Source organism: Anabrus simplex, chromosome 3 (genome assembly GCF_040414725.1).
Source record: "Anabrus simplex isolate iqAnaSimp1 chromosome 3, ASM4041472v1, whole genome shotgun sequence".
Taxonomy (NCBI): Eukaryota; Metazoa; Arthropoda; class Insecta; order Orthoptera; family Tettigoniidae; genus Anabrus; species Anabrus simplex.
The window spans coordinates 187,027,108-187,039,932 of NC_090267.1; the positions used below are offsets into that span (position 1 = coordinate 187,027,108).

At 39.1% G+C, this 12,825-nt stretch overlaps 1 protein-coding gene across 6 annotated transcripts in view; it reads left to right on the forward strand.

Annotated features, from left to right (window-relative positions):
* Positions 1-12,825, forward strand: part of LOC136866135 (gastrula zinc finger protein XlCGF58.1) — a 154,901-nt gene that overhangs the window by 138,784 nt on the left and 3,292 nt on the right. For all 6 annotated transcript variants that reach the window (XM_067142834.2, XM_067142835.2, XM_067142837.2 and 3 more), the window contains one exon: positions 4,424-4,668. In XM_067142834.2, coding sequence (XP_066998935.2) covers positions 4,424-4,668 — 245 coding nt within the window. The remainder of the gene's footprint in view (positions 1-4,423; positions 4,669-12,825) is intronic.

A 12,825-nucleotide genomic window follows, 5' to 3' on the forward strand; every position in this document is an offset into this window, starting at 1 on the left:
GTAGCCATCATCTTCCTTTTGTTGAAGGTTTGCTTAAACTTCTTCAGTTTGTTTGGTGAGTGCGTGTGCATCCATTGACGTGATTGTTGTTTTGTTTCGGTGGTGACGTTTGAAACCCAAGTCTCATTGCCAGTCACAATTTTCTTCAACAAATCGCCACCTTCAGCCTCATAATGGGTAAGAAACGTCAACGCTGCTGCCATCCGGCGACTTTTGTGGTCATCAGACAACATCTTCAGAACCCATCAGGCGCACAATTTCCTGTAGCGCAGGTGTTCTGTTAGGATCTTGTAAACAGATGACCTTGAAACTGCAGGAAATTTCTCACACAACTCGCTTACGGTAAACCTTCAGTTCTTGCCTATTTTATGAACAATGTCATCTGTAGCGACAGACTTGCGTCCTTGCCCCCCTTCATCATGAACATCAGTCCGGCCTTCTTTGAACTTCCTGCACCATTCACACACAACACCATCACTCATAACGTTTGGACTGTATACTTGACTCATTTGTCGATGAATGTCAGCTGCACTATTCCCTTCTGCTTGAAGAAAACGTATCTCACTACACACCTTACATTTGGCGGGAGCGTCAATAGTAGCGGCCATGTTTCCGTGCCAATACCTCGGCTCTGTTTACAACAGTAATGGATGACATCATGAGAACAGCAAAAGCAACATACGGAGGAAGAGAAATGAACATCATGTTATTTGCAGATGATATTGTGATTTGGGGAGAAGACAACATGAAGGTTCAAGAACAGTTGGATGTGGTGAATGGAAAGATCGAAGAATGTGGATTGAAAATAAGTGTAGAAAAGAGTAAAACTCTTGTTATGACTAAAGATGAGAAAGAAGGGAAAGGTCAGATTAGACTTGCAGACAAGCCCCTGGAAGTAAGTGGAGACGTTCAAATACCTGGGGAGTGAATTAATGGAGAATGCTCGACTGGATGCTGAGATTAGTAAAAGAATTCAAGCTGGAAGCTCTTTCTCATAGTGTAAGAAACATGATATGGGACAAAGATGTGCCAATGAAAGAAAAGGAAACTATGTACAAGATGTATTACATACCCATAACTTATGGAGCAGATACTTGAACAATGACAAAGAAGGATGAGAGTCGAATACAGGCGGCAGAAATGTTCTTGAGGAGTATGATACAGAAGAGCAGAAGAGACAAACTAAGGAATGAGAAAATCCGGGAAGAAATTGGAGTGGAAAAAATGAATGATAGAATAGAGAAGTGCCAACTAAGATGGCATGGACACATAAACCGAATGAGTGATGAAAGAATGCCAAAACAAGGTGATGGAAATGCAAATGCAAGGAAGGGGAGTCCATGGATGACCACATTTGAGATTGAAGGACACAATCCAATGCAGTATTATAAAAAGAAACCTGGACTGGGACACACTGTTCAAATTTTGATTGAATAAGGTATAGTTGACTAAAGTTACAGTTTTAAATTTTTTCGGATCAAGGCTAAATTTAAGATATGATTTAATTTAGTTGATAAGTCTCAGTAACAATAATATATGAAGGCAGTTTTTTTTTTCAACCTCCGATCACGCAGGTAAAGAACCACACAAGCTGTGGGAACCGTTCGCGCATGGAAGGTGACTGCGCAAGTTCTCAAACAGGGGAAATGCAGGAGTAGGTTTAATCTATATATATAAACTAAGAGTTTTGTCTGTACATTGCTCAGAATTTGAAAAGAATTGTATTTCTGTATTGGTCAGAAGAAATGTAGGAACACGTGAAGCAATCCTGACTTTACATCTGGACTTAGAGGATCGAATCAAGAAGGACAAGCCCACGTACATGGCATTCGTAGATCTAGAAAAGGCATTCAATAATGTTGATTGGACCAAGCTATTTAAGATTCTGAAGGTGATTGTGATCAGATACCGAGAAAGAAGAATTATCTACAATCTGTATAAAACTCAGTCTGCAGTGATAAAAATCGAGGGCTTTGAAAAAGAAGCAGTAATCCAGACAGGAGTGAACCAAGGCTGCAGTTTGCCCCCACCCCACTCCCCACCTCCCTCCTTTTCTGTGTTTACATAGAACGGGCAGTAAAGTAAATCAAAGAGGAATTTGGAAGGGGAATCACAATCCAAGGAGAGGAAATCAAAACCTTGAGATTTGCCAGTGATATTATTATTTTATCTGAGACTGCAGAAGATCTCGAGAAGCTGCTGAATGGTATGGATGAAGTCTTGGGTAAGGAGTACAAGATAAAAATAAATAAGTCCAAAACAAAAGTAACGGAGTGCAGTCGAACGAAGGCAGGTGATATAGAAAATATTAGATTAGGAAATGAAGTCTTAAAGGAAATAGATGAATATTGTTACTTGGGTAGTAAAATAACTAACGATGACAGAAGTAAGGAGGACATAAAATGCAGACTAGCACAAGCAAGGAAGAGCTTTCTTAAGAAAAGAAAAGAAAAGAAGAAAAGAAATTTGCCCACTTCAAACATTCATATAGGAATTAGAAAGATATTTTTGAAGACTTTACAGGCAGTAAAGTAAATCAAAGAGGAATTCGAAAGGGGAATCACAATCCAAGGAGAGGAAATCGAAACCTTGAGATTTGCCAGTGATATTATTATTTTATCTGAGACTGCAGAAGATCTCGAGAAGCTGCTGAATGGTATGGACGAAGTCTTGGGTAAGGAGTACAAGATAAAAATAAATAAGTCCAAAACAAAAGTAATGGAGTGCAGTCGAATGAAGGCAGGTGATATAGAAAATATTAGATTAGGAAATGAAGTCTTAAAGGAAATAGATGAATATTGTTACTTGGGTAGTAAAATAACTAACGATAGCAGAAGTAAGGAGGACATAAAATGCAGACTAGCACAAGCAAGGAAGAGCTTTCTTAAGAAAAGAAATTTGCCCACTTCAAACATTGATATAGGAATTAGAAAGATATTTTTGAAGAGTTTTGTGTGGAGTGTGGCATTGTATGGAAGTGAAACATGGACGATAACTAGCTCAGAAAGAAAGAGAATAAAAGCTTTTGAAATGTGGTGTTACAGAAGAATGCTGAAGGTGAGATGGATAGATCGAATCACGAATGAAGAGATACTGAATCGAATTGGTGAGAAGAAATCGTTTTGGCTAAATTTGACGAGAAGAAGAGATAGAGTGATGGACACATCTTAAGACACCCAGGACTTGTTCAGTTGGTTTTTGAAGGAATTGTAGATGGTAAGAACGGCAGGGGTAGACCAAGGTATGAATATGACAAGCAGATTAGAGCAGATGTAGGATACAATAGTTACGTAGAAATGTAAAGGCTAGTACAGGATAGGCTGGCATGAAGAGCTGCATCAAACCATTCTATGGACTGATTACTCAAACAACACACAGAGTGCACATAAAAGAAACACATGGGTCCATTATTATTAGTCTATCCTCCATTGAAAAAGGCTACAGCCAAACATTTTGGACCCATGTCTTTCTCTTATGTGTACTCTATCCACACATTCTGAAATGGTAAGTTGTTCTCTTTGTATGTGTCCTAGATTTATATATGTTTTGTTCCTGCTAGCTTTCTTACCAGAACATTTATAACAAAAAAAAAAAAAATGACCATAGGCAGTGAAATCACACCAATACATGTTCATTTACTGTGAAATATATAGTTAAGTGGTGGGTGTATTTGAGAAACAAATGTTACAAAACACAAAGACTCCTGGAAAATAATACTATGTAGTTGGCAGACTCTGGGAACCATGTTCCAGGGGTCAGCACATCATCTTGACTTTGAGATGTCCTGGATTCAATTCGTAGTTCTGCTACGAATTTAAGACTAGTTTGAAAGACTGGAACATGGTGTAGTAAGCATCAGGAAATATCAGTTAGGAAGTGGTTTGTTGTTTCCAATTGTGAAAGTGGATAATAAATTTAAAGTTATTTTACAAATTTTTAATTCTTTCTATATGTGAAGAAAGAAGCTAGTTGAATAATGATTTAATTGGTTAAACATTCACCTTCTGTGGAGAATAAAGTCACAAATAAAGAAACTAGTTGAATGACTTAATTGGTTAAATACTCACCTTCTGTGCAAAATTGAATCATCTTACATTCAGTGGCATTTAAGGATACATGAGTCAGATTTTGTAGTATGTTGATGAAGTCTTTACAAAGTATGGTGTTGATGCTTCAGGATTTCTTAAGACTAGTTAAATAGACTAAATGCATCTATTTGTCATCAGCATCATCGGCAAAGGAAGTTCATGATTAGGAAGGAAAATAGTTTGTGAAGTGCAAAGGAAGACAGGACACTGCAGAAGTTGAAAGCTGTTGTCTTAAGTTCTTTTCAACTAACAGGCATAATATTTACCTGAAGAACATAGATAATGGTCTCCTTTACTTGAAGTACTGAAAGATGTCCTTTTTATTATTGTTTTAGGAACCCTCATATTCATGTGACCGATGTGGCAAACGTTTTCACCGCAAAGATGTGTATGCCCATCACATGTACCTGCACACTAATCACCGCCCCTACAGCTGTGCTCACTGTGGCAAAGCCTTTGCATCAAAATTCAACCTTAGTGCCCATATGACCATGCATTCATCATCTTCCCGGAGTGCTGATTATCAGTGCCTTGACTGTGGCAAGAAATTCAAACATAAAAACACTCTCACACTTCACAGGTGAGTTTTCTTCTTTGTATATGAAGACAATTACGATCATATTTGAACAAATGATGAAGGTTATGGGATAGCTATATCTGATATATCTGAAAAATAATCCTCTTCCTCATTAATGATACAATTTGTCCTCATTTTTGAAACAATTTATTCATGCTGCTATTGAGATCGCTGTTGTATGAAAAGGAGGCATTAACATATGAATACAAACTGTGGTTGTCTGTGAGGCTTTTGGGGGTGTGATAGCTGAGTGGCGTTGTCATTCTGGAGTTTATGTGGCTATGATCACGGTATCATGGCGACGATGGCATTGTAGTGAGGTTGTGCTGCATAATATATCGATTTATATGCAAGAATTGTGCCTCTGTTGTGGTTTCTGGCAGGTGTCTGTGGCTTATTTTGATGTGCTGACCTAGTGTTGTTGTCTAGTAGTTTTACGATCTTTATTTGCTGTTATTGGTGTTATATTTGTGAAAGTTTTACGCCGTAAGTGGCAGCCATTTTGGATTTGCTGCAATGGTTCCATAGATAACACTAGATAGAAAGGCAGTTTATTATATCTGTCTATAAATTCTTGCCTTAAGTGTCAGCCATCTTGTCCGATTTAACATAATTGCCATAGAAACCATGATTCATATAGGAACTCTAAACTACATACCCGGTGTTGCCTAGACCATAGAATCTGTGGCGCACGTCGCTTTGGGGGAACACCCTAGCATGTTCCGAATTTCAAGAAGACATATCCATAGATGCGACGAAGAATACCTTAACTGGCTGGTCGCTTAGCCTGTCATTGAGGGCATTTTATACCTACTGCCAGGTAATATTTAGGCCGCCCCTAATATGGAGAACAGACGCCATTTTCAGCCGCTCCACTTCAAGTAGCCTATGCAGTGGCCTCCACGGTATGCACTAGCCTTGCGTCTTGGGTGGTGTGCTAAGTCCCAACTGACGAGCCTAACTTAGCACACGAGGGCGAAACGCAGGCAACCAAGAATGAGTTAGCTGGAAAATTTATAATGTCCAATAGCGGACCATTATATTGGTATTACAATGAGGGATGTCGTATACTTGATTGTGCAGAGGTTCATGACTTCGTTGTGACCAACACATATTTAAAGAAAAGGATAACACATCTGGCTACATATATCAGTGGAGGTCATGCTACTCAGATCGATTACTGGATGGTTCGACAACAAGATCTGAAGATGGTAATGGAAGTGATCCCATATAACAGCGTTGTCCCCCAACACCGCTTGCTTGTTCTGGATGTTCAAAAACTATCAAACGTCCTAAGACACCTAAAACTGGACCTGAGCATATCAAGTGGTGGAAAATGAATGTCCACAAGTACGAAATGAAGATAGCTTTGCCGTGCGCGTAGAGGCGCACGGCTGTGAGCTTGCATCCGGGAGATAGTAGGTTCGAATCCCACTATCGGCAGCCCTGAAAATGGTTTTCCGTGGTTTCCCATTTTCACACCAGGCAAATGCTGGGGCTGTACTTTAATTAAGGCCACGGCCGCTTCCTTCCAACTCCTAAGCCTTTCCTATCCCACCGTCGCCATAAGACCTATCTGTGTCGGTGCGACGTAAAGCCCCTAGCAAAAAAAAAAAAAAAAAAAAAGATAGCTTTAACCAACTTCTTAGTAAAGCCTAACCAGTCACTTGAGGACATGTTGGAAGATGCTGCGAAACAGATAAATCAGGCAGCAACAGTAACTCTGGGAAAAACAAAACCCAGGTGAAAATACATTGATAAACAGACCTGGTGGTGGGATGATGCTGTCCAACCAGCTATCAAGGAGAAAAAAAAAAGTCTTTTAAGACTTGGTGAAAGACACGCCTGGATACTGACTTTTAGAGATATAAATTGCTGAAATCAGCAGCGAAAAGAGCAGTGGCTGCTACAAAAGATCGTTACCAGAATCTATACAACCAGCTTGACACACCAGCAGGAGAAAATAACGTTTGTCACCTTGCGAAGTCCCGTATCAGTTCATCCCAGGACATTGGATACGTCATGCATAGCAAGGGAGCTGACAACAAATTACTACGAGACCTGTAGCGGCTGTTTGTGAGCACATACACAAAATAATATTAATAATATGAATTAGAAAAAAATATCAATGTAGCGGTAACTTCAACATCTAGGCTGGGAAATGAGATGGTTAACTTATCAAAAAATGCAAAATCAAACTATACACAAAGTAAACTTATAGGTCCAACAAGTGAAAACTACAGAAGGACGTGGAAGGTGGAAGGAGCCCTATTGAGGTCCGTGGGAAAGTATTACATTATGGGGAAGAAAAGGTTCTCGATAATCACCTTCAAACTAGTAATTATTAACAAAATGAAAATGTTTACAAAATCAAAATAAGCCTACAAATGACAACAGTAGGTGACAATTTAAAACACTTAAGTCAAATAATATTTAAATAAACTATTAAACCAAATGGAAAAGCGGCCAGCAAAACAATGTAAGAAAAAAACTTAAGTATCCTAAACCAAAAATACAACAGCTCTTTCGATAGAACAGGCAAACTTAAGGAAGGTTAAATTTATGGAGGTTACGACTTTAGAACCAAGGAGAGTTGCCTCACTGTTGTTAGGACAGTCTCACGAGGCACCGTCTTTCAAAAACTTAAAATTGGTGAATGTGGAAATCTAGAGGAAACTCCGTTACGTGAAAAACAAGTTACGCTACCACTGAAAGTTACATAAAATGAAAAAAAAAGGCCAGAACACAAGAATGAATTTAAATTAATATATTGCTTACCGTGAGAGACTGGGAACGCAAGGCAGGACGGATGAAAAATGCGTCCGCCCGCTGCAGTGATCCGAATTCAAAGACACGGACAGTAGACTTAGCTCTCATGAGGAGCCCAAAACAAGAAATCATGCAATCACAAGTAGCCAATAATAACACTCCAGATTGCCACATTCACCAATGAAAAATGCTATTTTGGCCAATAAGGAACACTGTTATTTTCGCCAATCACAAGGCGCTTCTCAAACAATCTTTTCTGCTAAACCAGCATATTAGCGGATGTTAAGAAACTACAGGAAAAGGCCACTTACACATGACACACCCTGCCTCGCAAGTTATGTATCAAAATGAACATACCTTTATAAAATTTGCAGAACAATATACAATTTAAAACAGGAAATTTAAATAACCAGATCTCTTTGAACATAAATCGTCATATCCGTCATTTACAATAATTAAAAAAAAAAGACTTTCAATATATTCTTCATATTAACAATTTCTAATCCACAAATTCTCCAAACAATTTTCTTTGCATAAACTGTTCAGTCCTTAAATGTTCCTTTTGTTTACCCAAACAACTGTTTTCATAAAAATGGTTAAAATGATGACAAGACCAAAATTAAATAACATTACATGACAAGGATTTCTGTGTCTTCACTGATTTCTGCACACGGCTGTTCAACATTGGTCACATCTTCATAGATTGACGTTCCACCACAGGCGACAAGACCAACAAGCTATCCTTCAACGATGGTCAGACTATTTTGCAGATATTAGGAACAAAAAATTTGATCATCCACCGAATGTAAGCTCTGATCCTGTCTATGGACCCGTGCCTTTGATTATGGCAGAGGAAGTAATGATTACCATAAAGAAGATGAAGAATGGAAAAGTAACTGGCCCAGATGACATACCAGCAAAAATCTGGAAAATTTTTGGCAAGTCTGCTACAGAATTCCTTATTTAAAGATATGAACTTCATTAATGTTTCTGTATTGAACTGAGATAAACTATAAGCTATCTATTAGTTTCAACTTTTTCACTACTAATTAGGTACGTGTTTATGTTACAAATACCTTTTATTAAACTTGGGGACCATTTTTGACATATATAATGTCATCATCAGCCATAAAATGAATCACAAATATATAAGCTAAGACATAATCTGTAACTGACCATTCACACCATGTCATACTCTTCATAAAATGAATCACAAATATATAAGCAAAGACATAATAACAGAAGATGGCTGATGATGACATTATATATATTGAATCCGGTCCCCAAGTTGAATAAAAGGTATTTGTAACATAAACATGTACCTAATTAGTATTGAAAAGGTTGAACCTAACAGAATTCCTTGCCGCACTCTTCCACCAGATCATCATCGAGAACAAACTTCCCCGTGCATGGACACCTAGCACGACAGTCCCAATCTCGAAGGGTAAAGGAGACGTGAGCGACTGCTCAACGTACTGCCCAATTCTACTCCTCTGCCATACACTGAAGATATTCGAACGAGTGCTGGACAACAGGCTCAGAAAAATTGTCACAGTAACATCCAACCAGTGTGGATTTGTTAAGGGCTGCAGCACCATCCATGCCATCCATTTCACACCTCTATTGATGGAAAAACCTAGGGAGAGGCAGAAGAGTGTACACATGGCATTTCTGGACCTAGAAAAAGCATTTGACCAAGTCCCACATGACCTCATCTGGTAGTTATGAAGTCCCAGAAGCCTATGTAAGTTGGGTACAACTTATGTATCACAATACAATTAGTGTGGTCCAGAGTCCAGCTGGAATCTCTCCGCCTTTTGAGATCACCGTGAGTGTACATCAGGGCTCAGCTCTGTTACCATTATTATTTATCCTCTGCTTGGATACAGCAACGGCTGACATACAGACATCTCATCCCTGGACCCTTCGTTAGGCAGATAATGTGGTACTTGCCCAACAAACATGCCTTGGACTCCAACGCAGGACACAAACTTGGAGCAACAAATTAGCTGAGAATGGTCTGCGCCTCAAAACCCAGAAAACCGAATACCTAGAATGTGGCCCCCAAACTAGTGGGACCATAAAGATCAATAATCAAGACTTGGAGAAAACCAAGCATTTCAAATACCTAGGGTCAGTTGTCACTTTGAACTGTGATACCACTTTTGATACCCAAGCACGGGTAAATGCAGCTTGGCTCAAGTGGAGACAAGTCACCGGAGTCCTCTGCGATAAAAAGATGCCTCACCATCTAAAGCCAAAATTTACAAGATCATGGTATGCCCAGCAGCTATTTACAGGGCAGAATGTCGTCCAATGACAAAAAAAAACAAAAACAAAAAAAAAACATGAGCAGACTCTCCATACAATGGAAATGAAGATGCTTCAATGGACTCTTGGACTGACTCGATGTGACCACATAAGAAATGAAGATGTTCGACAAAGGCTTGGCGTCGCTCCACTTGTGGAGAAAGTGAGGGAAGTGCGTCTCCACTGGCATGGGCACATAATGAGAAGGCAGGAAGGCTCAGTTGCTAAAACAGCTCTCCAAGTTGATCCGGGAAGAATACGACCACGTGGAAGGCCTTTAAAGCGGTGGACTGACAATATCAAGGCCAACATGCATGACATTGGTTTAAAACCTGAAGATATCAGCAATAGGACAAAATGGAGGAGATGTACCAAAAACAGCAGACCCTATACTTTGGGATAAACACTAGGAAAGAGAGAGAGAGATCACGCTATCAACAGTCGTGTAAAATTGCAAGCTTAAGTGCTTTTATCTGTCTTGCTGGAAATTAAGAGTAAGGGCCGAGCAACACATTCTATTATCAGCTGCTATTAGAAATAGAGAAACTATGTATATTGGAAAATTGAATGTCATCTTCAGTTGAGGTAACGTGAATGTGGAATTTACTAAATTTGTCATGGAGTTTATCCTATTGTAGTTAAAGCTAATCATAAGAAAGGCTCAAAATTCTCAGGTTAGCCTTAAATCGTCGATCGATTCCCACATAACTATATTGGTATTATATTTAGGAGTTCTTGTGATTATGCAAACCCTCTTGAAATGATAATATGGTCTTTTAATTGTTACTTGACCTCATCTGTTGCTGGTGTTGGGAATTGAGTCTTTCGTTGCCCAAGATTGTGAATTCGATGTTGGTTAAAGTTGGTTGATTTGTAAGAATTGAAAAATCTCGAACTAACCATGTTTTTCGTCTATACTAGTATTGTAAAGAAAGGAAGTTTGAGAGTTTGTATATTGGAACCTTTTCAGTCATGAGTTAGAAATGTCCCACACATCAGCGGCACAAGGAAACTCCCAACGAGGACATCAGAGGCGTATCTTAGCAATAATGAGCTCCTTTACATTGGTGTGCTACACATGGAATCTCTCTGGCCTGGGGTTCAATGTCATGTCATCTGGTAAACCAAAGGAATCTGACTGATGGGTGAGCAAATGCTATTGACTGTGCGAGATTCGACCGCATATCCTTCCGCTCAGTGATCTTGAATTCTGGCTTTCTGTGGCATGGTACATTCAGGTCTATATTAAACCAAATCTATCTTACAGGCTTACAAGAATGGAGGAAACAAGGAATGCTTATCCTGCGGCAAATGGAAATTGGCACAAGTGCTAAAATAAATGTAATTAATCATGATAAAAAGAGAAACATGCAATTACATGTGAGAAACCATGAATAATACATAGAACTGTACATTTGGGCAAATGGACCTAAATTTGGAGGCGAATCTCTGTTCAAAAATGATTAAAATATTTTTGAAATGAATTATTATTTCATCACACGAGTACACCTCAAAATATAGGTACTAAATTGAATATAACCCTAACATGTAGCAATAGTGAATGTGACGAGAAATATTAAAGCTCCCTCTGACACTGGGAGAAAAACATTACATGAGAAAAAGGAAGCTAACGTTGAGTGGTTATCTAATTTAACATTTAACCCAACACCATTCCACTGCAATTTGGAAAGCTCTTCTGGAATATAATTTTTTAAATTATGTGAATTATTATGTGAATAGTCTGTAGAAAACATGCAAAGATGTACATCTGTATGTTCGTATATATATGTATATTGTACCAGGAACGCCTGTACTTAGCTATCTTGGAGAGCATGGATTTACGCAAGGCGTGTACAGTCCATGCTTGGAATGCGTACAGAGAGAGAGAGGTTTTTGAAATATACTTTTTAAATTGAATTGTTTGTTTATTCATAAAAGAAGACAAGTTGCATATCTCCTTTAATACAGCCGGAGTTGGAAAAGAGGAATTAATGTCCTTTGCATTGTGGCAGACAATGTCCCTCGCTGCCGGTTCTCCTTCCCCACACCATAGGTCATTTTTCTGTACCATGGGACCACGTGAATTCCCACGACGATTAGAAGTTCTGGTTCTGGCAGATCGCAGACAGTCTGGGAGTCTAAGTTCCAGGGTTCACTCATTCGGCACGATTGTGTACACTCAACTGATTGTTGGTGTGTGTGTGTGTGTCACCTCCGTACAGGCCATAAAGGCCCTTGGAGGATTGGAAGATAAAGGCTTCCGCCATTACGTGATGGGGTAGAGTGGTTAGCTCTACGCCCGGCCGCCTTTGCCCCCAGGAATTAACCTAGTACTCATTTTTGGTGTAGGCTGAGTGAACCTCAGGGCCATATGCACCTCCGGAAGTGGAAATCTCATTTCTTAAATTTTACGACTTCCTGATGGGGATTCGAACCCACGTCCTTCCGGACAAACCGAGCACGCCTTTACCGCCTCGGCCAGGCAGACTGATTATTGGTGCATTTTGAAATTTAATTGAACTGTTTGAAGGGTTCTTAGGAAGGGAGTAAAGAAACGTGGTTATACCGTGTAGAATGTCAATGGAATCTATCACGAACATTTCTTTACTATGACTGCATAGTGAAAATAAAGAGATTATTCTGCGGTTCAAATGTTAATGGGATCAAACGCGCACTCTAAAGTAAAATTCACTTGACACAGTTTTTAAAGATTTTAAAAAGAAACATTTCACTTGGCACAGTTTGTAAATAAATCATTCATTTTGCATAGTTTTGAAAATTTCACTGGGTACAGTTTTAAATAAATTGAAAGCAATGAATCACTTGTGTGTTTCACAGTACATGAAGTAAGAGGATACAGATGCATAAGAAGTTTCGTTACGTCCTACTTATCATCATCATTTTCCTTTATCCAGCTGTAGCCGGGTAGGGGCAAATATGGTTCCTCTCCACTTTCTTCGGTCTTTCCATCACTCCCCCTCCAACAATGTGTTCCAGTCCAGGTTTCTTTTTATAATACTGCATTGGATTGTGTCCTTCAATCTCAAATGTGGTCATCCATGGACTCTCCTTCCTTGCATT